The 21,607-nt window shown below is 39.7% G+C and overlaps 1 protein-coding gene across 2 annotated transcripts in view; it reads left to right on the top strand.

Moving 5' to 3' along the window:
* Positions 1-21,607, top strand: part of LOC126395233 (rab GTPase-activating protein 1) — a 101,184-nt gene that overhangs the window by 59,016 nt on the left and 20,561 nt on the right. For both annotated transcript variants that reach the window (XM_050052543.1, XM_050052542.1), the window contains 7 exons: positions 4,368-4,481; positions 9,189-9,263; positions 10,528-10,653; positions 11,495-11,638; positions 13,302-13,343; positions 14,532-14,660; positions 20,959-21,051. In XM_050052543.1, coding sequence (XP_049908500.1) covers positions 4,368-4,481; positions 9,189-9,263; positions 10,528-10,653; positions 11,495-11,638; positions 13,302-13,343; positions 14,532-14,660; positions 20,959-21,051 — 723 coding nt within the window. The remainder of the gene's footprint in view (positions 1-4,367; positions 4,482-9,188; positions 9,264-10,527; positions 10,654-11,494; positions 11,639-13,301; positions 13,344-14,531; positions 14,661-20,958; positions 21,052-21,607) is intronic.

Here is a 21,607-nt window from a genome sequence, read left to right as displayed (position 1 = left end):
CCTTTCTGGTTGACTAATGTTTGGTTGACTATTAGGGGGCAGCCCTAGTTGTAACCGACTCAGTCCAAGGTGGCCAGCTATAGCCTACCCTTTATAGCCACATTCAAAGCCTACATGGGTTGAGTTTTTAAGTATCTCTCAAAGCCATAATATTAAATTCTTATTTAAATACATTTTGTCCTTTACTGTCTTTTTATACATACATTTCCATAGAGATACAGTATCCTTAGCATTATCTCTCTCTTCTATTTGTCTTTCTCTCAATGGCTTGAACTCGCTCGCACACTTCCGTGCACTACCATGAGACACTGGATATGTTTTCTCTCTCCTCTCACGCTACCCTCATTCCAAACCTCGCTTTAACTGAATAGACACACAGACAGAGAGGAAGCTAATTGGCCATTATGTCAGAGGTCTTTGTACATGCTCTCAGCACTTCAGATAAGTATGGCTAAGTGGTGCTTGTATAAACATGGATCCTTATCATTCACTGAGAGACTGTAGCCCAGTGTAATGGGCTCTTCACACTGGTAACACTAATGCCACCCCTGCGCTCTGAAATGCATCAATACCAATTTCTAGATCAAGCCTTCTGGAGCACCTGTGTGCACCTTATCAGAGCCTTAAGATCACCCCGGTTGAACTTTACTGATATTCTTTGTGATGAGCCCCTAATCTACCAATGGCTTTTTGATTAATCGATTAATCATTTGGTCTATAAAATGTCAAAGAATAGTGGAAAAAATGCAAATTACAACTTCCCAAAGTCCAAACCCAAAGGTTCTCAGATTACAATAATAAATGACCAAGAGAAGCAGCAAATCCTCCAATTTGAGAAGCTGGAACCAGAAAAATTGCAGCAATTTTCAATGTTTTGGTTAGATTAATAGTTCTGATTATTTTTCTGTTGATTGACCAATAGATTAATGCACCATTTGTATAATACTGTGTAAACACCAACTGTATAACAACCGAGGGATGGGTCATTCTCTGACCAAAATTACTCTTAACAATCAACATTACTCAAACTCCCTTAAGCATCCATGACTTACAGGGTGTGGTGGAAGTTTTGGAATGGACTTAAAAAAAAAATAGCCCCCTGGTGTTGGCCTCTGATCCCCATTAGCTCACTTTGTTTTAGTACTCCTTTCTTCCTGCATTTCTTCTTTTACACGCATTATTTTTGTTTCACTGTCTTCCTCTGTGGGAGCTGGAGCAGAAACTTTGAATAAAGGAGTGGGAGGGACTTGATGGGTACAGTAACAGAGAGACCAAGAGGGTATAATTAGCTACAAAGAGAACAAGAGACTTAAAAAAAATATTGGTGATTTAAATTCAAGGACTTCTGCTTTAACTTACATGCACTTTGGTTTTCTTAGTAGGGATTTTAAGCCCCTGCAAGAACTGGTGGTAAGCTTCAGTCCTACTAAAGTGCCTTTGAACAAGGCACAGGATGCTGAAAAACTAAAGGAGCGCTCTCTGACATGTAGTGGAAAATGTTACACATTAACTCGCTCATTTAACACAAAATTTGTGAGGCATTATTATTACTAGCTGTTGATTGAATGGAAACCCTCCTTTGCTCTTGCCGACTTTCTCATTATTCACTGATAATATAAAAGCAGGGTTGCAGCACTGGTCTACAAAGATTGCCAAAACGGATTTCTGCCTGCGAAATCAAATATATGCCCCATTTTCATATTACATCACATGACATACAGTCCAAACTTCAGAGCCACTTCACCTACAAACACTATATAAAGATGTGTTTAAATGTGTGTTTGATTTGTCATGTAATGGCCGGGGTGTCTTGGAGTAGCATTACTTATTTACAAGCTGTTTGTTCCAAATACACTGAACATCAATAATGAAATGAGGGGTGATTAATCTTTGTTAGTAGAGTAGTTACTGATCTGTGGCTGTGTGTGTGGGTGTGTGGTATTTCCACTGTGTTGTGCTTTGTCATCACAGTGGAGGGATATCCCAGAGAAGTATGTTGCCCCGGGCTTGTGTATATATTGTATGCAGTTGGGAATATGGACATGCCTCCGTACTTGTATCGGTGTTTCTTTACTGTAAACAATCTCTTCTGATCTTGTGTCGACACATTATCTTTTTTTTATGCCTCCGCACTGATGATAGCTGTAACCAGAGGCATTATATTTCGGGTTGTCCGAACCTGAAAACATAATATTCGATGTACATGTGTCCCATTTTTGTGAAGTCGATATCTCAAGAATGCCTTGAGGGATTTTTTTCTCATTTGGTGCATGTCGCCCCTCGGAATCAACAGTGAATGGACTAGTTTTTGGTGGTCAAGGTTCAAGGTCAGTGTGACCTTACATTCGTCTCGTTCTCGTGAACACAATATCTCATGAACTCCCTCCTTCAGGGAATGTCTTCAACTTTGGCACAAATATTCCCTTGGACTCACTGATGGACTGATTAGATTTTGGTGGTCAAAGGTCAATGTCACTGTGACCATGTCTGTCTCATTCTTGTGAACTTGATTTTTCAAAAACACGTTGAGAGAATTTCTTTAAATTTGGCACAAACATTCACTTGGACTGTAGAATGAACTGATTAGAATTTGGTGGTCAAAGATTAAAGGTCAAGGTCAGTGTAACTCAAAAAACATGTTTTTGGCCATAACTCAAGAAATGTTATGGTAATTATAACAAAACTTCACATAAATGTCTAAAAAGATACAATGATGAAGTAATGACATTTTATATCCAAAAGATCAAAGGTCAACTTCACTCTGACATTATATTATTCTGCATGAAACACTTTTCTGGCCATTAGTTAACGTCATACTTCAGTAACAGAAGAGATATTTAGTCAGATACTGAAATGGTGATACTAATCTTTGGTGTCCACCTTGAAACTGTGCTGGCTGTATAGATCTTCTGTGCTGCCAGTGGGAAGATGTGTGGACAAACCATGTAACTACAACTTCTAAGTCCGTCACGTGATGCCAGGACTTTTTCCAATAGACTTACATTGGGAAAGAGACATCTGTAAATCAGTTGTCACAACCCCTACAAAAAAATCAACTTGTTTCACCATTGGGATTTGATCCTTTCAGTCAGATAACATTTCAAAGGTCTAGAAGAGCCGCACGACTGAACGATTTTATCCCCATTTAAGTCAGAGGAGGGCTAAACTGGAAAATAGCAGCAGAGTCTATAGGGCACTTACTGTATGGGCTCAACAATGCACTAGATGCGGGTAATGTTATACAGAGGAAGATGAACTTTGTTGGCTTCCTGCACCACTGAGGAACTTTCATAGGAATAAACAGGGCCCTGTATCCAGTTCTCATTATAGATTCGTGTATCACTCAGCCCAAATAGGATCATATCAGTTTGTGCTTTTAAGAAAAAGTACACATGCACAGCAAAACAACACCCTTGATCCCTCATGTTATGTTGCTGATAGCTCTTTTCCCGTGTGATTTTTATTTTTTTTTTTCCTGGTGCATACATTTTCATTCTCACCTCCAAACAACTCTGTCCTTATCATCCATCCATTACACTCTCCAGGCAAAATGTCTTGTTGATTCATTCTGTTACAGTTCAGATTGCTGTTGGTAGAAGGTGTGACGATGAAAGCCAAACACCCTCTTATCAGCCTGCTGTTATACAATACAGTATTTCGGTCTCTGGTTATTTTTCTTCTAAACGACCTCCTTGTTGATATTCCTCTCAAGTAGAGCAATGTGTCAGCGATTTTCTTAGTACCGAGTGCAAAGAGTTATGTGCAGTATGTCATAAGTAAATTATATTTCCCAAAGTGTCTCCATTTTAGGCAATGCTTGACTTTTTTAGTCCCACGACCGGTGATGGAAGAATTGTCAGTATGTTATTTGTGTCAGTGAAAACTTTGTGATAGATAATATGAATCTCTCTTTGTGTTACATGATTTCTTTGTCGTTGTCAGTTTTCCTTTTTCACCGTTTGTCAGATCTTTTTTATTAGTAACTATTGTTAGTTCTCTTTATCTAAGCTTTAGTAACATAATAATTACCTGTCAGGTTTTAAATTAATTACCGTTAGAGCTAAAATTGACAGATTAAGACTAATAGAGATACAGGGAGAGATGCACAGCCTGTACTGTGGAAGAGAACACTCTGTGCCACCCGTAATTCATCCTGACCTGCACTGTAAATCTCAACAGCGTGTTGGCACCGCACACTGAGAAACACTGACCGCTACTGGACCTCGGGGGATTTTTTTCCCAGCTGCTGTCTAATAAAACTTCTTGTGGATTCTTTACTGGATGAATCTCCCTCTCTGTGACACACCATCCACACTTCTTTTATTCACCTTGATCTTTTTGTCTGCCCTCCTTTGTCTCATTATTAGGAGTCCCCTCAGGACAGTGCCATCACCAGGGACATTAACAGGACATTCCCAGCTCATGACTACTTCAAAGACACTGGAGGAGATGGACAAGACTCCCTCTACAAGATCTGCAAGGTGGGACACACACACACACACACACACACACACACACACACACACACACACACTGATGCTAGAGGATGTTTAAATTTAATTTTCAAAGTCAACACAGGGCATTACGGAGCCAGTCAAACATGACAAATTTTAAAGGAATCAGCGCAGTGGACAAAGCTTCATAAACAGCTACAGCTGTCTATAAGCCACAGGAGGTGTAAACCTCTTGTAGAGCAACTGCATAAACAAGCATGTATTGTCTTTATCTGGGCCCAGTTGTTGAGAAGCAAACTGATCGACATTCGGGTATTAGATTAGATTGGATCTTGAAAATGGGTTGTCCAAAAGAAAAATAAGAAAGAGAAATCTGAGTAGATCACAATATTCAGTCTTGGTTGTGATCTGGATCCAACTGTTAGTTTGTGTTGTTAAAAACTTTTTAGTAGGATTTGGATATCTCTGTATCCCAAAATCAGGATTATCCTGATCCCAGCAGAAGGGTGGATTCAGGATGGATTTCAGGACCAAAAAACTTTAAAATTTAAAATTGGATCAAATGTATTTATCGGTTACATTTATGTTTTGTGCTGTGGTTGGCACCTCACAGCAAGAGGTTTCTGTGCAGAGTTTGCATGTTCTCCTCGTGTCAGCGTGGGTTGTCTCCAGGTACTCCAGCTTCCTCCCACAGTCCAAAGACATGCAGGTTAATTGGTGACTCTAAATTGGGTGTAGGTGTGAATGTGAGCGTGAATGGTTGTCTGTCTCTATGACGCATTCACATTGGCGCTATTTCGTCCGCTGTAAACTAACCCTTGTCCGCTTCCACGGATAGTTTGGTTTGTTGAGAGTGGTGTGAATGCTCATTCGAACTCTGGTGCGGACCAAACGAGTGAACCCTGGTCTGCTTGAAAACTGGGGGTCTTGGTTCACTTGCAATTGAACCCTGGTGTGGTTCGCTTACAGTGGGAATTGCAAATGGACTATCCAGCAAACTAAATTGACGAAGTGACGTAGGGCGCAGTGCACTTTTTTGTGTGGTGTTTTTGTGGTGACCAAGCCGGCTGAAGTGGATGGATTTCCGTTTTTGGTCCTGGCCAGTCGATGAGCCAGGTTTTCTTCTTCCTCTTGCTTTTTTCTGTTTCTGTTTCTGTTCTGCTGTTGTAACTGCGTGACATTGTCCAGGTGGTTAGGCACACTTTAAAAAGTGCAGTGTGAAAGTGAACTGAACCCAATGAAGGTGTGAAATTTTTCAGCATACCCAGCCCAATCGAACCAAGTTCCCCAGTTATTCCTGGTGTGATGTAAATGAAAATTATCCATAGGTGTGAATGTGAGTGTGAATGGTTGTCTGTCTCTGTGTGTCAGCCCTGTGATAGTCTGGTGACCTGTCCAGGGTGCACCTCACCTCTCGCCCAATGACAGCTAGGATAGGCCCTTTAATTTGCATGGAGTTGCAACAAATGCACCTGAAAATACATCTGTAAAATATTGATAAACATGGAAACAAACAACAAATAAAAACTAAACTTGGTGGAATTTCTACAACCCGTCCGCCACGGATTAGTTTATAACATTCAGCCTCTGTCACGAGTGTTTTTCGGGAGGAATTTGTTATGAATACTGCGGCCCTGACACACATTTATAATCACATTATTTCTGTGGATGATTTTGTCTTATAAAACTGTAATTGGAGACAAACAATTAGTCTTTTTGGAAGCTCTGATGTTCATCGCTAGAGCCTGTCAAAGCGATATGCATGTGAAATGGAATCACATGTTTCTCTCTGATACAGTGTCATCATTGTATAAATGACCTGCTTTACAGTAGGTCTGATGACAAAGTTTGTAGAGCAGTAGTGAGAGTTGTTGGCGCTAAAGGCAACTGTTCATTAATTACCTGAACAGCCACTCTGTTTCTGGGTGGTTCAGCGAGTTCAGTGCCTGTCAAGAAAAGCAACATAAGTTTCCAATCGAACAAACTCACACACACTAGACTCTGCTGTAATCAGTCCTGCTGCACAGCTGACCCTCACACAGCGGCACAGCACACACACACACGCATGTACGCAAACCTGGCAACTTGTCACAAAATATGTATTGATCTTGAAGTGCCACATTTCTTTCTCATGAGAATGAACACGTGCACATACAGTGGAGGCACATTTCAGCCCATATAGTTCTGTAATCCCACACGAGTGGCCTGGCTGCAGTTTGTTCGCTGATTTCGTGTCATTCATTATGTATAACTCAGGTGAGGGCATCCATCTCTCTCCCAGACAAGCACCTCCTCAGGTGTGTTTGAATAATTCAGTGGGCCCACCCTCTCCTCTGTGTGTGGATTGATCCACACTTTGTCCGTTTGACTTGTTCTCATTATTTGTGTTTGTAGCTCAGTAGGCCATGACTCTCTCTTGCTCCTTCCCCTCACATTTGCGCCATTTCCTCGATGCCAGCATCTCTCTGCGACCCTTCACGTCCCCTCTCTTTGTCTTTTCCTCTCTGTTTGACTTTTATACAGTCTAATGGTCATTTTTACTTCTTTTGTGCCTCACTTCAGACACTTAACTCATCTATGTCCTCTTATAGTGCTATTTTAAACCCCGTAATGAGGCCCTTCACAAAACAGCCAAGTATGTTTGATAGAATACAGAATACAAACTTCAACAACTTTAGATTTCTAAAAAGGGAATAAAAATGACCAGATATTACTCTGAGCGACTTGTGCAATATCACTCAAGTGCTCTGTAGCCAAACAAGTCTGCTCTGAGTTCTTGACCTAAATATTTATACAAGTTATATTTGACTGATATGACGTGTGGTTTGCAACGTCAGTCTGTATTTGTGTGTGTGTAATTACTCTACTTCTCTGTATTCTGTTTGATTTAAAGCAGCGTAAAGCTTCCAGTGTAGCTTGAGCCATCTTTTTCACTACCTGTCAAATACAAGTTCAGTATTTACGGACACTAAACTTGCCCCGGGCCGGTTTGCCAGCTCCTGAGAGAAAAATATTTTGGTGTTTTTGTTGAAATTACCCTCAACGTTTTGACTTTGGCTCTTCTTCTCTCTTTCATATTAAATTGCATCATTTGATTCTGTGGTGAAATCATAAATGGGTCATTCTTCAACGATGGTCCATTTATGTCTGGAACATTTTAGAGAAACTAACACATATTCAGAGAAATGTATTGATGCAATATTTTCAGTTATAAAACACTGAGATTGTAATTTCTATTACCATATGTCTTTTCCATCACAATAAACGGAGATGGGATCGACTGTTGTATGAATGATAGTTTGTCACATTTTTAAAAATCATATATTGGCCTGCTGTTGTCAGTTTTAGTGTTAGCATTAAATATACAAGAAATGCACTATGTCAGAAGTGTTTTTCTTAATAATTGTACATTCAAAGGAAATATGAGCAGTTCGGAAATGACAGCCAATAAACACATTATTGATTTTACAAAGAATTTACCTCAATTTCTTCCTATTTCAGTTCCCTTCATGGAGCTAACTTTCCCTTAGTGATGTCCTGTCACAGGACTATTGCTGTGGTCACAAAGTATTCAAACTCTCAAAAAGAAACAACCTCCTTGACTTTTGTTTTGGCATTTTGTGGCATGAGGTGGAAATGACAGTAACCCAGAGGGACAGGTGTGCTTTTCATGGAAAAGAGGAAGGTAATATTACATGAAAAATGTCTGAATTAAACAGGCTCTGATTCATGAAAACAGATGATGAGGAACTGGTTAAAACCCTCTCAATCATCATTTAATAAGTGGAAGATAAATGCAAACAGAATTTCAGAAATGGAAAGAATAACCTGTAGAATCAGAAATCAAGAGCAAGAATTTTTAAAATAGTGGAATAAATGGAGTACATGTGAGGATCATATTTAAACAGTGATGAAGGATTCTGCCCTAAAGGGTTTTAAAGAGTAATTTCTTTCTTTTCTTTTTTCTACATTTGTGTACAGGTGAATATATGGACAGATATGTAGGTTTATCCATGCATGTGTGTTTATGCATTATCATACTAGCTTACTTTATATTTCCCCCTCTATTTATTTACTATTAATCCTTTCTCTGTTTGATTCTCAACCGTTACTTTATCACCTTTTTATCCTTTCTTTAAAAAGAGGGTTCCTTGTTTGAACCTGTGGTGGGGGAGCCCTTCTATGTGGAGTTTGTTCTCCCCGTGTCAGTGTGGGTTTTCTCCAGGTACTCCGGCTTCCTCCCATAGTCCAAAGATATGCAGGTTAATTGGTGACTCTAAATTGTCCGTAGGTGTGAATGTGTGCGTGAATGGTTGTCTGTCTAAAATTTCAAATCAAGTAGGGTTGAATGTCCGCAATCTGGCTCAGGAACTAAAGAAATATAGCGAAAACCCACATGAACACATAAAAGGCACCTTTTTATATGATAAAAATGATGACACATTAATCACTTAATTTGTCTGTTCCTTTTGGTGTCGTCTAAGTGTGACAAAAATAAAAACTAAGAGGTGTAGTTTGTTTTTCTTGTTTCTGTGAGGGACACAAAAATCACAGAAGTTGAAGAATCACCTGAATACTGTTGAATGTACCTGTAAAAATATTGGTTTGAATCAGCTGCAGGCTTCACTTGCAAAGGATCATATCATCATTTATTCCCCCCTCCATCAATTTTTGAATTGACTGTGAAAGTTATTTATTAACCGTGTGCCCGTTTGCCTTTGTGCTCTCCTTCAGGCTTACTCTGTTTATGACGAGGAGATTGGCTACTGCCAGGGACAATCCTTCTTGGCTGCTGTGCTGCTGCTGCACGTGAGTTCAACAACAATCCTACCCTATCCTTTTTAATCCACTTTCAAGAGCTGAGAGGGACTGTTTTGTTTTTATGTGACATCTGTATCTTTTTTCTGACATTCTGCAGTGCTGAAGGACTGGCCTGGCTTACTTTGAATGTCTTGTCTTTAGTATATTCAGTGTAAGATATGATAGGCATGATGTCCTGTTACTGCACAAGAACAGTGAGAAATATTTTGGATGTGAGGTAGGCAGTGGTGGTATGTAACTAAATGTATTTACTCAAGCAAAAAGTCAAGGTACTTCCATTTCATGCAATTTCATATTTCTGCTCTACAGTATCTTAGATGTAAATATTGTACTCTTAAATCTACTACATTTATTTTACAGCTTCAGTTATAAAATACAGTTCAAAATACAGTTTCTATTTCTGTGCAGGAAAATCCATTTATCTCCAGATGTGTTGATCTGGAATGTTCTGACAAACTAAAGGATGACATGTTCCTTTTTGTGTTGGGAAAATTCTCCTACTTCTGAAGCTAAATATTTAAAAACCCTCTTGGAGCAGCTGGAAAATGCTGCATGATGAAGCTGAGAATGAGGCTGTTCTTCTGACACCATGAAAAGTTAAATCTTTAGAGATACGTGGTTCTCACAGGACAGCGATGCAACAAACATATTCTTTAAATATCTGAAAGAATATGATGCATTGCTGTAGATGAATCTACCCAAGAGTATATGAGCGAGTTAAAACCAACACACAACACACGTCTACAGCTGTAAAATGCAACACACATTAATGCAGCAGTAATATCAATTCAAAACATCATAACATCATATATGATAATAAACTACTAACCATACTCAAATATTTTTTACTTAAGTAGGTTTAGAAAGCAGGACCTTTACTTGTGGTTGAGCATCTTTACAGTGTGGTGTTGGTGCTTTAACTTAAGTAAAAGGTCTGGATTCTTCCTCCATCAGTTGAGGTGGGACACCCACATTGTATTTTTATAAATAATACATAACGTGTCTGCCACGGTACACTGGCTTTCCATTAAGCACTCCTGCAGTTCAGGAATGTATCAACACTGCCACCTAGTGGACAAATAGTGTCAAGGGAGGGGTGTGCAAAGTGTAACAACAATATAAGGACCTATTCAATAGGTTCAGGTAGTTTTATAAATGGGAAAGCTTTTAAGTAAGGGAATCTGCATCCTGTGTTATTAGGATTTTAAGTGGAGTGATACTAGTTACTAAATCTCTTGGTTGTCTTCTTCAGATGCCGGAGGAGCAAGCTTTCAGCGTGCTGGTCAAGATCATGTTTGATTACGGGCTCAGGGACCTTTTCAAGCAGAACTTTGAAGATCTGCACTGCAAATTCTTCCAACTTGAGAGACTCATGCAGGTATGTGTGTGTGAAATTTGCAGATCTTAACCACTTCCTCTGATTGTACATCATAGCGGTGGTCGACTTCACCGTGTTCAGGCATAATCACACTAAAAAGATATGTGTGTACAACTGGTCTAATAACTGAGTTGACTGGTGCTACTTCCTGTCTTTCTGTGTTTAAAGGTGTCCTATGCAGGAAATGCTAGTTACAGCTTGCAAGCACAACATTTAGACTTGGCCCCTCCTCCCTACAGCTACTATTTTAGTAATGTTACATTTGTTGTAACTAAGCTAACCGCTAGAACCTGTCCATCAGACAATAGGCCCATTCCTCATTGCTCTTCATCAGCCTTCCTCTCCTTCAGAGCTCACAAGTAAAAGTAAAAAAAACAACCCCAGATTCACTCTTGTTTTGGAAGGAGTCTTGTCCAGTTGGTGTTTCACCTTGCTATATTTGTGTTCTTTTTGGGCCTGTTTGTACACAGTTTTTGTAGCTTCCTTTTGGATGCATTCTGCTCAGTCTGGCACATGGTTGCTACCTTTTTATAAAATCCTGACATCACCTGTGCGCTGTGCTCAGGACCGTCCCATACACAGCAAAATCAGAAGAAAATAAGACAATACAGGCAGAGGGTAGGATCTCTGCAGATAAATAGATGGCCACACACTTATAGTGGGTCATAAGTGATGATTGAGAGAGATATCCTGCATCATATACATTTAACTTTTTGATTCAGTACCTCTATTAATTTATGTCTCATCTTTTTCTTTTCCATCTACTTGTCTACCTCTCTTTGCTCCTGTCTCTGTATTAATTTTGTCCGTCCATCATTTGCTTTCTCTCTGTCTCAAACAGGAATATATACCAGACCTGTACACCCATTTCCTGAATGTGGGTCTGGAGGCACACATGTACGCCTCCCAGTGGTTCCTCACCCTCTTCACAGCCAAGTTCCCTCTTTACATGGTCTTCCATATCATTGACCTGCTACTGTGTGAGGTTGGTAACAAAAGACACAACACAACTTTACTAGCTGCAGTTCACACATACTTTTGAAAGCATGAAACACAATCTCCCATTCTATTAGACGTACCGATAGTTGCAATTCCATCCACCTGTTTCTATACGTATTTTCAATTTGTGCATAGAAGACCTGAGGGGAAACGCCAGAAATTTAGAAAATAGAAAATCTCCAAATATAACAAAACATTTTTATCCTAGGGAAGGTGAAAAAACATGTATCAATAAAAGTTAAATGCAACTTAGTGCAATGGGAACAGATTCAGTGAATAAATGATGACGTACAGTCACGATGTACCATGATTGCATATTCCATAAGCCACTGCAAGCTGTCTTTGTTGTCTGTGGATGGCTTTTAACATGCTTATGCGCACACAGGGTTGTGCTGCTCTAAGAGCACAGAGCTGTAATATTAATTGTTAAAAACACTCTATTTCCATTGTCCAGTGTGTGCCCCATAATTATGCATCTATTGTTGTCCTTCATTTGAGGTTTGACTGGCGCTCTTTTAATTAAGTCATCTTGTTGTGAAGAATTAGTACTACTTGCTGCTTATTTTGATGAACCAACTCCCAATACTCACACAACACTATTGGATAAAAAAGCACATACCTTTCTATTTTGTTTTTCTGAAAACTCTTTTAAATGTGCACTACATTAGGGTGGAAACACAACTAATGAAAAGTAATGAAACTGAAATACATAAGTATTCTAAGGAACCCGTTGCTGTGACACTTTAAACTGAGCTCACACATGCATCCTATTTGTATTGATTTTCTCTGTGTTACTGACCGAGTTGTTGACTGTGGCAAATTCAAGCACTCAAGCACAGTGAAAATAATTACGTTTGAAGTGAGAAGTATGTAATAAAAACATTTGGAACAATGAACACTCTTCCAAGAGCTGGCAGTTAGGAGAAAGTCTGAAAAGTTTATCCACCTGACGGCCTCAGAGAGTAGTTAGTATGATGAGACGAAGATAGTTTTCTGGCCTGAACGTTGAGCTCTACATCTCGTAAAAACCATGCCCCATTAATCACCTGAGTAATGCAGGGCACAATGATGCTGTGATGATGCATCGGTGCAGTGGCAGGAACTGGGAGACTGTTCAAGATCTAGGACGTGATGGACAGACCCAAGTACAGAGAGAGAAGCCTGCTTCAAATCACATGTAACCTCAGACTGAGGGGAAGATTGACCTTTCCGCAGGGTGGTCCAGGCAAAACAACTGGAGTGTCTCTGGATGTCTTAATGTTGGCCAGCCAAATCCTGAGGCTCTGTGGAGAGATATTAAGATTGTAGTTTTTCAACTTCACATAAAGTCTGACAGTGCTGATAAATAATCTGCAAGGTAGACAAGGAGACATGGTGCTAATTCAGATATCCAAAGCTGGTAAAGGGATATCATTAGCAGCAAATGCAGCACTAGAATAACGGGTCTGATTATCTTCTGTATGTAGTTCATACATTCTCCTTTTTATTTCAATGAACCTGGAAATATATGTGTCTATTGATGGCAAATTATATTCTAAAGTAAGTCAGTTACATGGATAAAATGTGCAGTTTGTACCGTTTGTGCAGATACTCCATACTCAGTGACTTGATTCCTCAATACACCATTAAAAATGTGTCTTTATTTTCAGGGCATCAGTGTGATTTTCAACGTGGCCTTGGCACTCCTGAAGGTAAGCTGGCTCACAAAAATATAAATACACACAATCACATGCACACACAACAACAACCCAAGCAGCTAAAGCTCTGAGGAGAAACAGAAAGCCTCAACAAGCGCCAATAGAAAATCAAACCATGAAAAGTTTAAACATGTCTGCACATGTGAGCAGGTGCAGACACATGCCGCAGTGTGACCTCAGTTTGAGTTTGGCCTCGAAAGAGTGATCCATCATTTTGGAAACATTTTTTGGAGAAATTTTTAATCTTATATATGTTTCTAGACTTAAAGGGACAGTTCACCCTGAAATCAAAAATACATATTTTCCCTCATACCTGTAGTGCTGTTTATCAGTCTAGATTGTTTTGGTGTGAGTGGCGGAGTGTTGGAGATATTGGCCGTAGAGATGTCTGTCTTCTCTATGAGATGGCACTCACAACTCAACAGGAATGTCTCTTTGCAGAGATCATGACCCAGTCACTCAAGATAATCCACAGACCTTGTTGTGCTTTATATAGGAACTACTTTCTTTCTGCTGAACTACACTCGTCACCCATATCATCATGCAGAAAGAAGTGCACATGTACCGCTAGCTCTCCTAGCACTACTGAGCTGGTTAACATTACAGCTTAACCGAAGAGGATGCATTAATTTTACATCTTGCGCTGTCACAAGCCTCTTATCCGTGAGTAGATGCACACTTCCTTCTGCGCAGTGACACGATTGGCAGGTGTCATTTAGTAGAAAGAAAATAGTTCCTTCATGAAACTGCTCACAACAAGGTCTGTGGATTATCTTGAGTAACTAGGTCATGATTTCTGGAAAGAGACATTGCTGTTGAGTTTTTCAAATGTATATTTTTGGTGCTTTGAGCACCACAAGCTGAGTGCCATCTAGTTCCATTATATTTGAGAGAGGGCAGACATCTCTACGGCTGATATCTCCAACACTCTGCAACTCACACCAAAAGAATCTAGACTGATAAATAGCACTATAGGTGAGAGGAAAAACGTGTTTTTGATTTTGGGATGAACTGTCCCTTTAAGTCAGTCACAAACTTTGTCATATATAGTCCAGAAAATTGTCTCAGTCACTGAGGATCGTGCTGCTTCATATTACAACAATGAAAATACATGTCCACCCAGCAGGCTCCTCCTGATTGTGTAAACGCGTTCCTCATGTTCTCCCATCCCTCTCTCTTTAGACATCAAAAGACGATCTGATCCAAACAGACTTCGAGGGTGCACTCAAGTTCTTTCGTGTCCCGGTTCCAAAGAGGTATCGCTCTGAGGAAAACGCAAAGAAACTGATGGAGCTGGCCTGCAGCATGAAGGTGAGTTTAGAGCAGGGACACTCAGCGTGCTTGGCTCAGGGGCCACTTTTGTAAAATGACAGGAAGCGAGGGCCAGTTGCAGCCGCCCCAAACAGGTCAGGTGTACACAACAGTGTTTCTAGTATTTGAGGGCAGTCGGGGATGAGCCTGGCCCTCTGTTTTGAAGCTTTTTTGTGCACTTTGACACATTATTTACTTTTAGAGTCCAAAAAAATCCCAGTGCGAATAACTTTAATTTTATTGTAAATTAGAAAATGGTTGGAGGGGTACCTGGTGACCTGTCACAGGCCAGATTTCGTCCTTTGGCTGTAAGTTAAAAACTGGTTCAGAGTAAAAATGAATAGAGTCTCGGCTCACTATTTACACACTGTAGCTACACCTGTTCATCCCCTATACAAACCTCTGAGACTTCAGGTTAGGCTCTGTATTTATTTAGCAACCTAATTTTCATTTTGAGTGAAAATACAATTTAAACAAGTCCCTTATATGTTAAAGCTAATGGTCTTTAAGGTATTGAGACAGTTGTAATGGATTTGGAATATTTAAAACATAAAACACAGAGTGTCTACTCATCAGTTGATCCAGATAAAATGTAATGGGTTGAATAAATCCTCTTTGTAGTCCAGCAGTGCTGCTTAATACCAGCAGGGGCCACTTTTGAACTTTAAATCAAGTTTACCAGGTGCAGTGAACACACCTCTCTCTTTCTGTCTCTCACACACACACACACACACACACACACACACACACACACACACACACACACACACACACCTGTGTCCTGACCTGTTTTGAACAGCCTAGTTTAGAGGGCCTGACTTTGATGGTAACTTTGGGCAGAGATATTTATAAGCTCAAACTCTGTTAAGGCGCCGGCGTGGAGAAGAATCCTGCAGAGAGAAAACCTAGTGGAACAAAAACAGAGGCGATTGGATTTGGAGTGCGGTCTTGAAGATGTTTTAGTACTCATCTTTGCGGCATCAGTTCTGAACAACTGGGCTGATGAGGCCTCTCAGACGGGAAGCAAAGCACTATAAAAGCATATTCTCCCCATGTAGGCTTCTTGTAATTATTTACCTCAGCTAATACTTGTATGTAAGGGGCTCTTTGTACCCATTTCAACAACATACCTGCATGTAGTTACACAGATAGAAGTATACAGACCCTCCATTTACTGCAAACTGCTTTGAGAAGCTACTTCCAGGACATTATGTGGAAAGAGAAAATAATTCCAAGAACTCGTTTGACCTCAGTGAGAACGGCAGTGTTGGAGCAGGGAATTAAATCTGAATCAAGGTAGGCTAATCTGAAGCTTGGATGTCACTATAGAGGGATTACCTGGCTAGATTACTGGTGCCCTCATTGACTGCAGATACTGCCTTCTGATTGGAGCATAAATCTCTCCGTGCTGCCAGGTGCTCTAACTTTATTGTCTGTTTGAGCTCAGATTTGCCAGGTTTACAGTCAGTATCTCACAGTGCTGTATTAAATACGATTTAAAGTTTTGACTGTTACCTCTGAACGACCTCCCTCTGGATATTTCCATGTATATTTTAAAGCTAAAAAAGGCTCAAAGTGATGGAGAACTATATTGGCTTTACTTATATACCAGGAGTTAAGGCCAAACCTCCTGGTTCTTATGGAGGACAATAAATAACTTAACTATCAATTAATCAATCAATCAGGGCGTTGGTGGCTTAGTGGTTAGAGCATGTATAGAGGCTGCATCCTTGTTGCAGCGGCCCAGGTTCGACTCCGGCTTGTGGCCCTTTGCTGCTTGTCAGTCCCTCTCTCTCTCCCCCTTAACACACTAAACTATCAAATCCATTAAAGGCAAGAGCCAGAGAAAAGTAATCTTTGATATATTTTTTTTTATCAATCAATCTTTTTGAACAATCCTTTTTATTGAGTTTTTAAACATTAAACATTAACAGCAACATTTCAACAAAGAAAATAAGTATATCCTTAACCCTGGTAAGAAAGAAAAGAATAAATAGATAGAATAAAATAAAAGTAAAATAAAATAAATAATTTAAATAATAAAAATTATTATGATAAAAGTACATAAACAAAGTTGTATAAATTACATAAAATTATATTAAATTAAATTAAATACAGCAGTACATAATTTGCGAAAAGCTTCACATTATTCAAAATCATGCGTTTCCAAAAAGTCCATATAAGGGCTCATCAATCAATCAATAAATGTGTATTTAAACAGAGAAATGAAAAATAAATAACTTAAATAAATAAATAAATGTATGAATAAATAAATACAGATATAAATACATGCTAGCATAAATAAATAGATTAAAAAAAAATTGATAATTAAGCCAGACATAAATAAATATCTTAATCTGATTTCTACATTTTTGTACAATTACATTTATTGTTGTATTCCTGTATCTGTATGTTAGTGAGGGAGGAGGTCCTAACCACTGCATTTCTGTCTTTATTTATTTTATTTCGGTGTTTATTCTTTTATTTATTTCTGCATTCATTTATACACTTATTTATGGAGGAATTAGCACGAAGATTATAGTGATCCTATCTTACCAGGAGGAAAGACAAACTAAGTGTAACTAAGCATACAGTGAAGGAATCGATAAATGGGGTACCTATATTTCAACTATAGGACAGTAATCGTAGTGCTGAGTGTTTGACTGTGAGTTCTAGTACAATGGTGCTCAAACCTTTTGAACGAGTATCACCTCAGAAAATATCGTGCTTTCCAAGTACCACCATATGACCGATGTTAAAGTACAGTAGACCACCCTTATCGGCTACTAACAGTTCATGCAGGTGGCAGGTTTATTCCTAATCAGAAGATAAATTTATTGTTGACTGGTGTCTGCCACGCTTTACAAAGGTGTAGCACAAGAACTGGCACTTAAAGTCTTCCACACAACTCTAAATCACCGCAAGGTCCAGCCCCTCCTAGCCACTGGCTAGTAGCCCCTAGAGCTTACACTTGGTTGATTCTCGTCCACTTCAGTTTCAACAGGGCTACTTGAAATATTCTGGTGCTGATCTGCATTTCTCTTCTTAATCCTCCCAGTTTGGAGCCACAGTTGCAGAGTTTTTAAACCCTAATTTTACCTTCGCTCACTATCTTGCTGTCACAGTTTAGCTCGTAACTTACGGACGTAGGTGCACACTGCTTTCATGAACGTGACAACGTAGCAGCCTGATATGTAAACAACAGTATTACAGGAAGGACAAAACTTGATTAAAATTGCATATTAGTGATCTCGTAGATTAAGTATTTTTATTCAGGACAAAGTATTTTGATAGCTTTATATATTTAATTAATCAAAAAATATATGTCCACTAGAGGGAGCTCACGTACAACCAGTGGTACAAGCACCATAGTTTGACAACCAGTGTTTTAGGAGATGTATTAGGAGGAAAAAGTTTCAACTGTTGGGGTCAAAGGTCCTGAGAGTTTGAATAATTTTGAAGTGAATATGTGACAAATATATTTTAAATCTACAGTCAGGTCACACAATTTATTCAGGAGACAATCTCGGGGTCAAACTCGGGTCATTTTGTCTTGGGCTGTAGTTGTTACACCTACTTTATCCTATTGTCTGCCAACCTTTTGACTTCTAAAGCTAATATATGCAAATTGCCCAGGGGGTTTAAATGGAAATCATGACTGCTTGAAGTTGAACTTTGTTTACCTGTCTTGTTTTTTTTCATGTCACAGCCCCCTTCCTTCTCTCTAGTACAAACTGTGTGAGCATGCATGCAGAGGTACATTTATACAGCTGCAGCTCTCCACATGACGAAAGCTTTAAATAGGTTTTTAGGTTCAGAAGAGCAGAGAATGATGAGCAAATCACCCGAGAGAGAGCAGGTGGTTTTACTATATGCCTATTCTAGTTGCTAGGGTACTTTCAGCAAACAGTACTGATGGTACTGCACAGGTAATTTCCTAATATATAATTGATCCAGGACTTGTAAGATGAGAAATATTTCATGTCTATAAATTATGGCTGTACTTGAGAGAGCCGTGGTTGCTCCGTGTTCCTAATTGCTTTTCTAAGCAGTAACTTCTGGAGATCCAGCTGTCTGTCAGGGCTGCGAGAGAAATGAGGAAAAAACACCTCGTGTACTTTTCCTTCCTTCCTTCCTTCTGTATGTCCCCCATGTACAAGTACACACACACACACACACACACACACATGCAGAGACACACTTAGAGCAGGACAACATGTGGGCCACACTGTCCCAGTTCTGCCAACATCATTAGGTGAAGAGCGCTGGGAGTACTTGGATCTTCTGTAGTGTAATATTAAACCTGAGGTTGTGACATGAACATCAATACAAAGACCAGCTGTGCACTGATGTTGCAGCCGTAACTAGCTGCATTAAGGAAATAATAAATGTAGAAATAAATAAATAAATTATTCAGATTTTTTGAAGTGGGGTTGTATGAGGCGCTTGTCTGTAGTCAGTGTGTCACCTGCAGTCGATGGTGGTCGGTTCGCCCCCAGTTTGGAGAAGCAAGATAGGCAATGTACTGCTGAGGACAGGGGCAGCAGCAAAATGTCTTTAAGCTGCCTTGACAAATGCCCCAAATTGAAAAAAAATCTGTATCAGTTTAAGTGTACGCAATATTTAGAATAATTTGAACATTTAATCTAGCCATTAGGCACCTCTTTCAGACAGAGAACTAAAGCCGTTCTTTATGCTGTCATTAAAGCCACCAGAGTAAGTAATTGCTTTCCGATGGCCAGGTAAAGCGGTGAAAATTATTTAATTATAAAGTATACTTAAGATTGATACAGATTAGTTAGGTGGCTAAAATATATTTTGTTGCCATCCCCATCCACCCCAGTTCATTGCTCAGCTTCTATGTCAGTACTCCTGTCTGCTTCTCCACACTGGGGGCATGCCAATCGCCATCTACTGCTTTTAGAGTACAGTCACACATGAGAGAATGCAGGGGAGTGACCACTGCCTGCTGAGGCGATATTCAAGGTAATTGTGGGCAGTGACAAACACGGAAAGCTAGCTTGCTAATACATACTGCAACATATGATATTATTGGTACATTTTCTTACGTTCTATGTCTGTCTCCCGACTCACTGCGAGCCAGGTAGCATCTCTCATGTGGGCCAGTTTGTAGTTTTCATGGCCAGTATCATACAGTATCAGCTGGTCAAACACTTCAACAATTAATGTGTCCTCAACATGTACTGTTTTTGCCGTTGGTTGAGGCTGTGACATCACTAATTGAAATTCACCAAAGTTTGATTTCACATAATGCAAATTTGCTTTGCTAACGAGAGCAAATGTTTTACTCTCCCCTTCGCTTGCACTGAATGGAAGTGAAGGGGAGGCGAATATTTGCCAATATTAATTACGCTCATGTGTGACTGTGCCTATACACTCATTATTGATAAGTTCCTCATACAGCCCCACTTTAAAAAAATTTGAACTATCCCATTAAAACCCCCAGAATGGACACGCAAGTCTCTCCTTCATGCTGAAAATCAGGCACATAGTGTTCATTGTATGGAAGCTGTCTCGTTTAAAAAGCCCAATGTAAGGCAGCAGCTGGGCGGTGAAAGGCCAGTTGATGAGATGGCCTAAATGCAGTGTGTGTGTGCAAGCTGCATCTGTAGGAAATGTGACTATAAGCCTGTGTGTGTTTAAATGAGACACTGTTTGGCTGGTTGGGGCAGTATGAGGTGTACCACTGAACATGAACTGTGAACATCAGTTCTACAACGAGATGATGAACCGAGTGTGCTGAACAGTTTTGTTTCACCTGCCTGGAGAAACTAGTTCACAGGCCCTTAGACTGCTCTTTTTCAGACATGAAATGCTGTAATCTTTGATTTCTGTGTATTTTAGAAGCTTTATGATTTTAATGTGTGCACAAATCTAGGAACTTTTTAAAAAACTCACCAAAACAGTGAGGTGGCGTGAGTTACTCTGGACTGTGTGGACAGCGATATCTCAATGTATTGCCTTGTTAGAAATGAACAGTAGCAAACTGAGCCTGTAATCTCTTTACATAATCCACTGCATCCTATTCAAACACTGGACTGAACCAACGAACGCCACAGTCCAGCAAAGATTATCAATCTTGTGTGTTTGTTTACAAAAGATGGGAAAGATTCTTCTCTGGCAGCCACCTTTGCTGCGCGAGCCAAAGACTAGTGGGCTAGTTTATGTTCATATGTTTCATCATGTCTGTAATTGCAACTGATTGTGTCATTTTTCATGTGTGTGCGCGATAGTTGATGAATACCAAACATTGTTTTCTGCTCTAACTGTCCAACAGATCAGCCAGAAGAAGCTAAAGAAATTTGAGAAGGAGTACCACACCATGAGGGAGCAGCAGGAGCAACAGGAGGCTCCAATCGAGAGATACGAGGTATACATGAGCCCAAAATATTCACCTATGTGTATGAAGCATAAAAATTTCAACAACTTCATTACTGCAACATCTTCTGTCTTAAAGGGACAGTCACCCCAAAATCAAAAACATATATTTTATCTCTTACCTGTAGTGCTGTTTATCACTCTAGATCAGGGGTCTTAAACATTTTTCAGACTAGGGACCCCTTGGCCCAAAGACAGACAGCAGGGATCCCTACTACTTATATTAAAAAAAAAAGAAAAAAAGAAAAAAGAATTGCACTTGAGATAGTTCTGAATATTTTTTGGGTCTTCTCTTGTTTGCCTAGCCGCTAACTAAGCAGCAGTTGTAGTGTTGCTAGGTGCGTTAGCCTCACCCTCTGCACTTTCAGTGATGGTTTCTGTGGTGGACGGTGTGTCAGAGTCTGTTTAAAAGTTATTAAACAATACATTGTGGCACACAAGAATGTCTGTACATTTGATATAGTAATACAGCTAACTGGCTAATATGCAAAAATAATTACAGGTGCCGCACAGTGATGTAGCATTAGCTAGCTCACATGATTGCGTAA

The sequence above is a fragment of the Epinephelus moara genome, chromosome 9 (genome assembly GCF_006386435.1).
Source record: "Epinephelus moara isolate mb chromosome 9, YSFRI_EMoa_1.0, whole genome shotgun sequence".
Taxonomy (NCBI): Eukaryota; Metazoa; Chordata; class Actinopteri; order Perciformes; family Serranidae; genus Epinephelus; species Epinephelus moara.
This window is presented reverse-complemented; position numbering and strand designations above follow the sequence as displayed.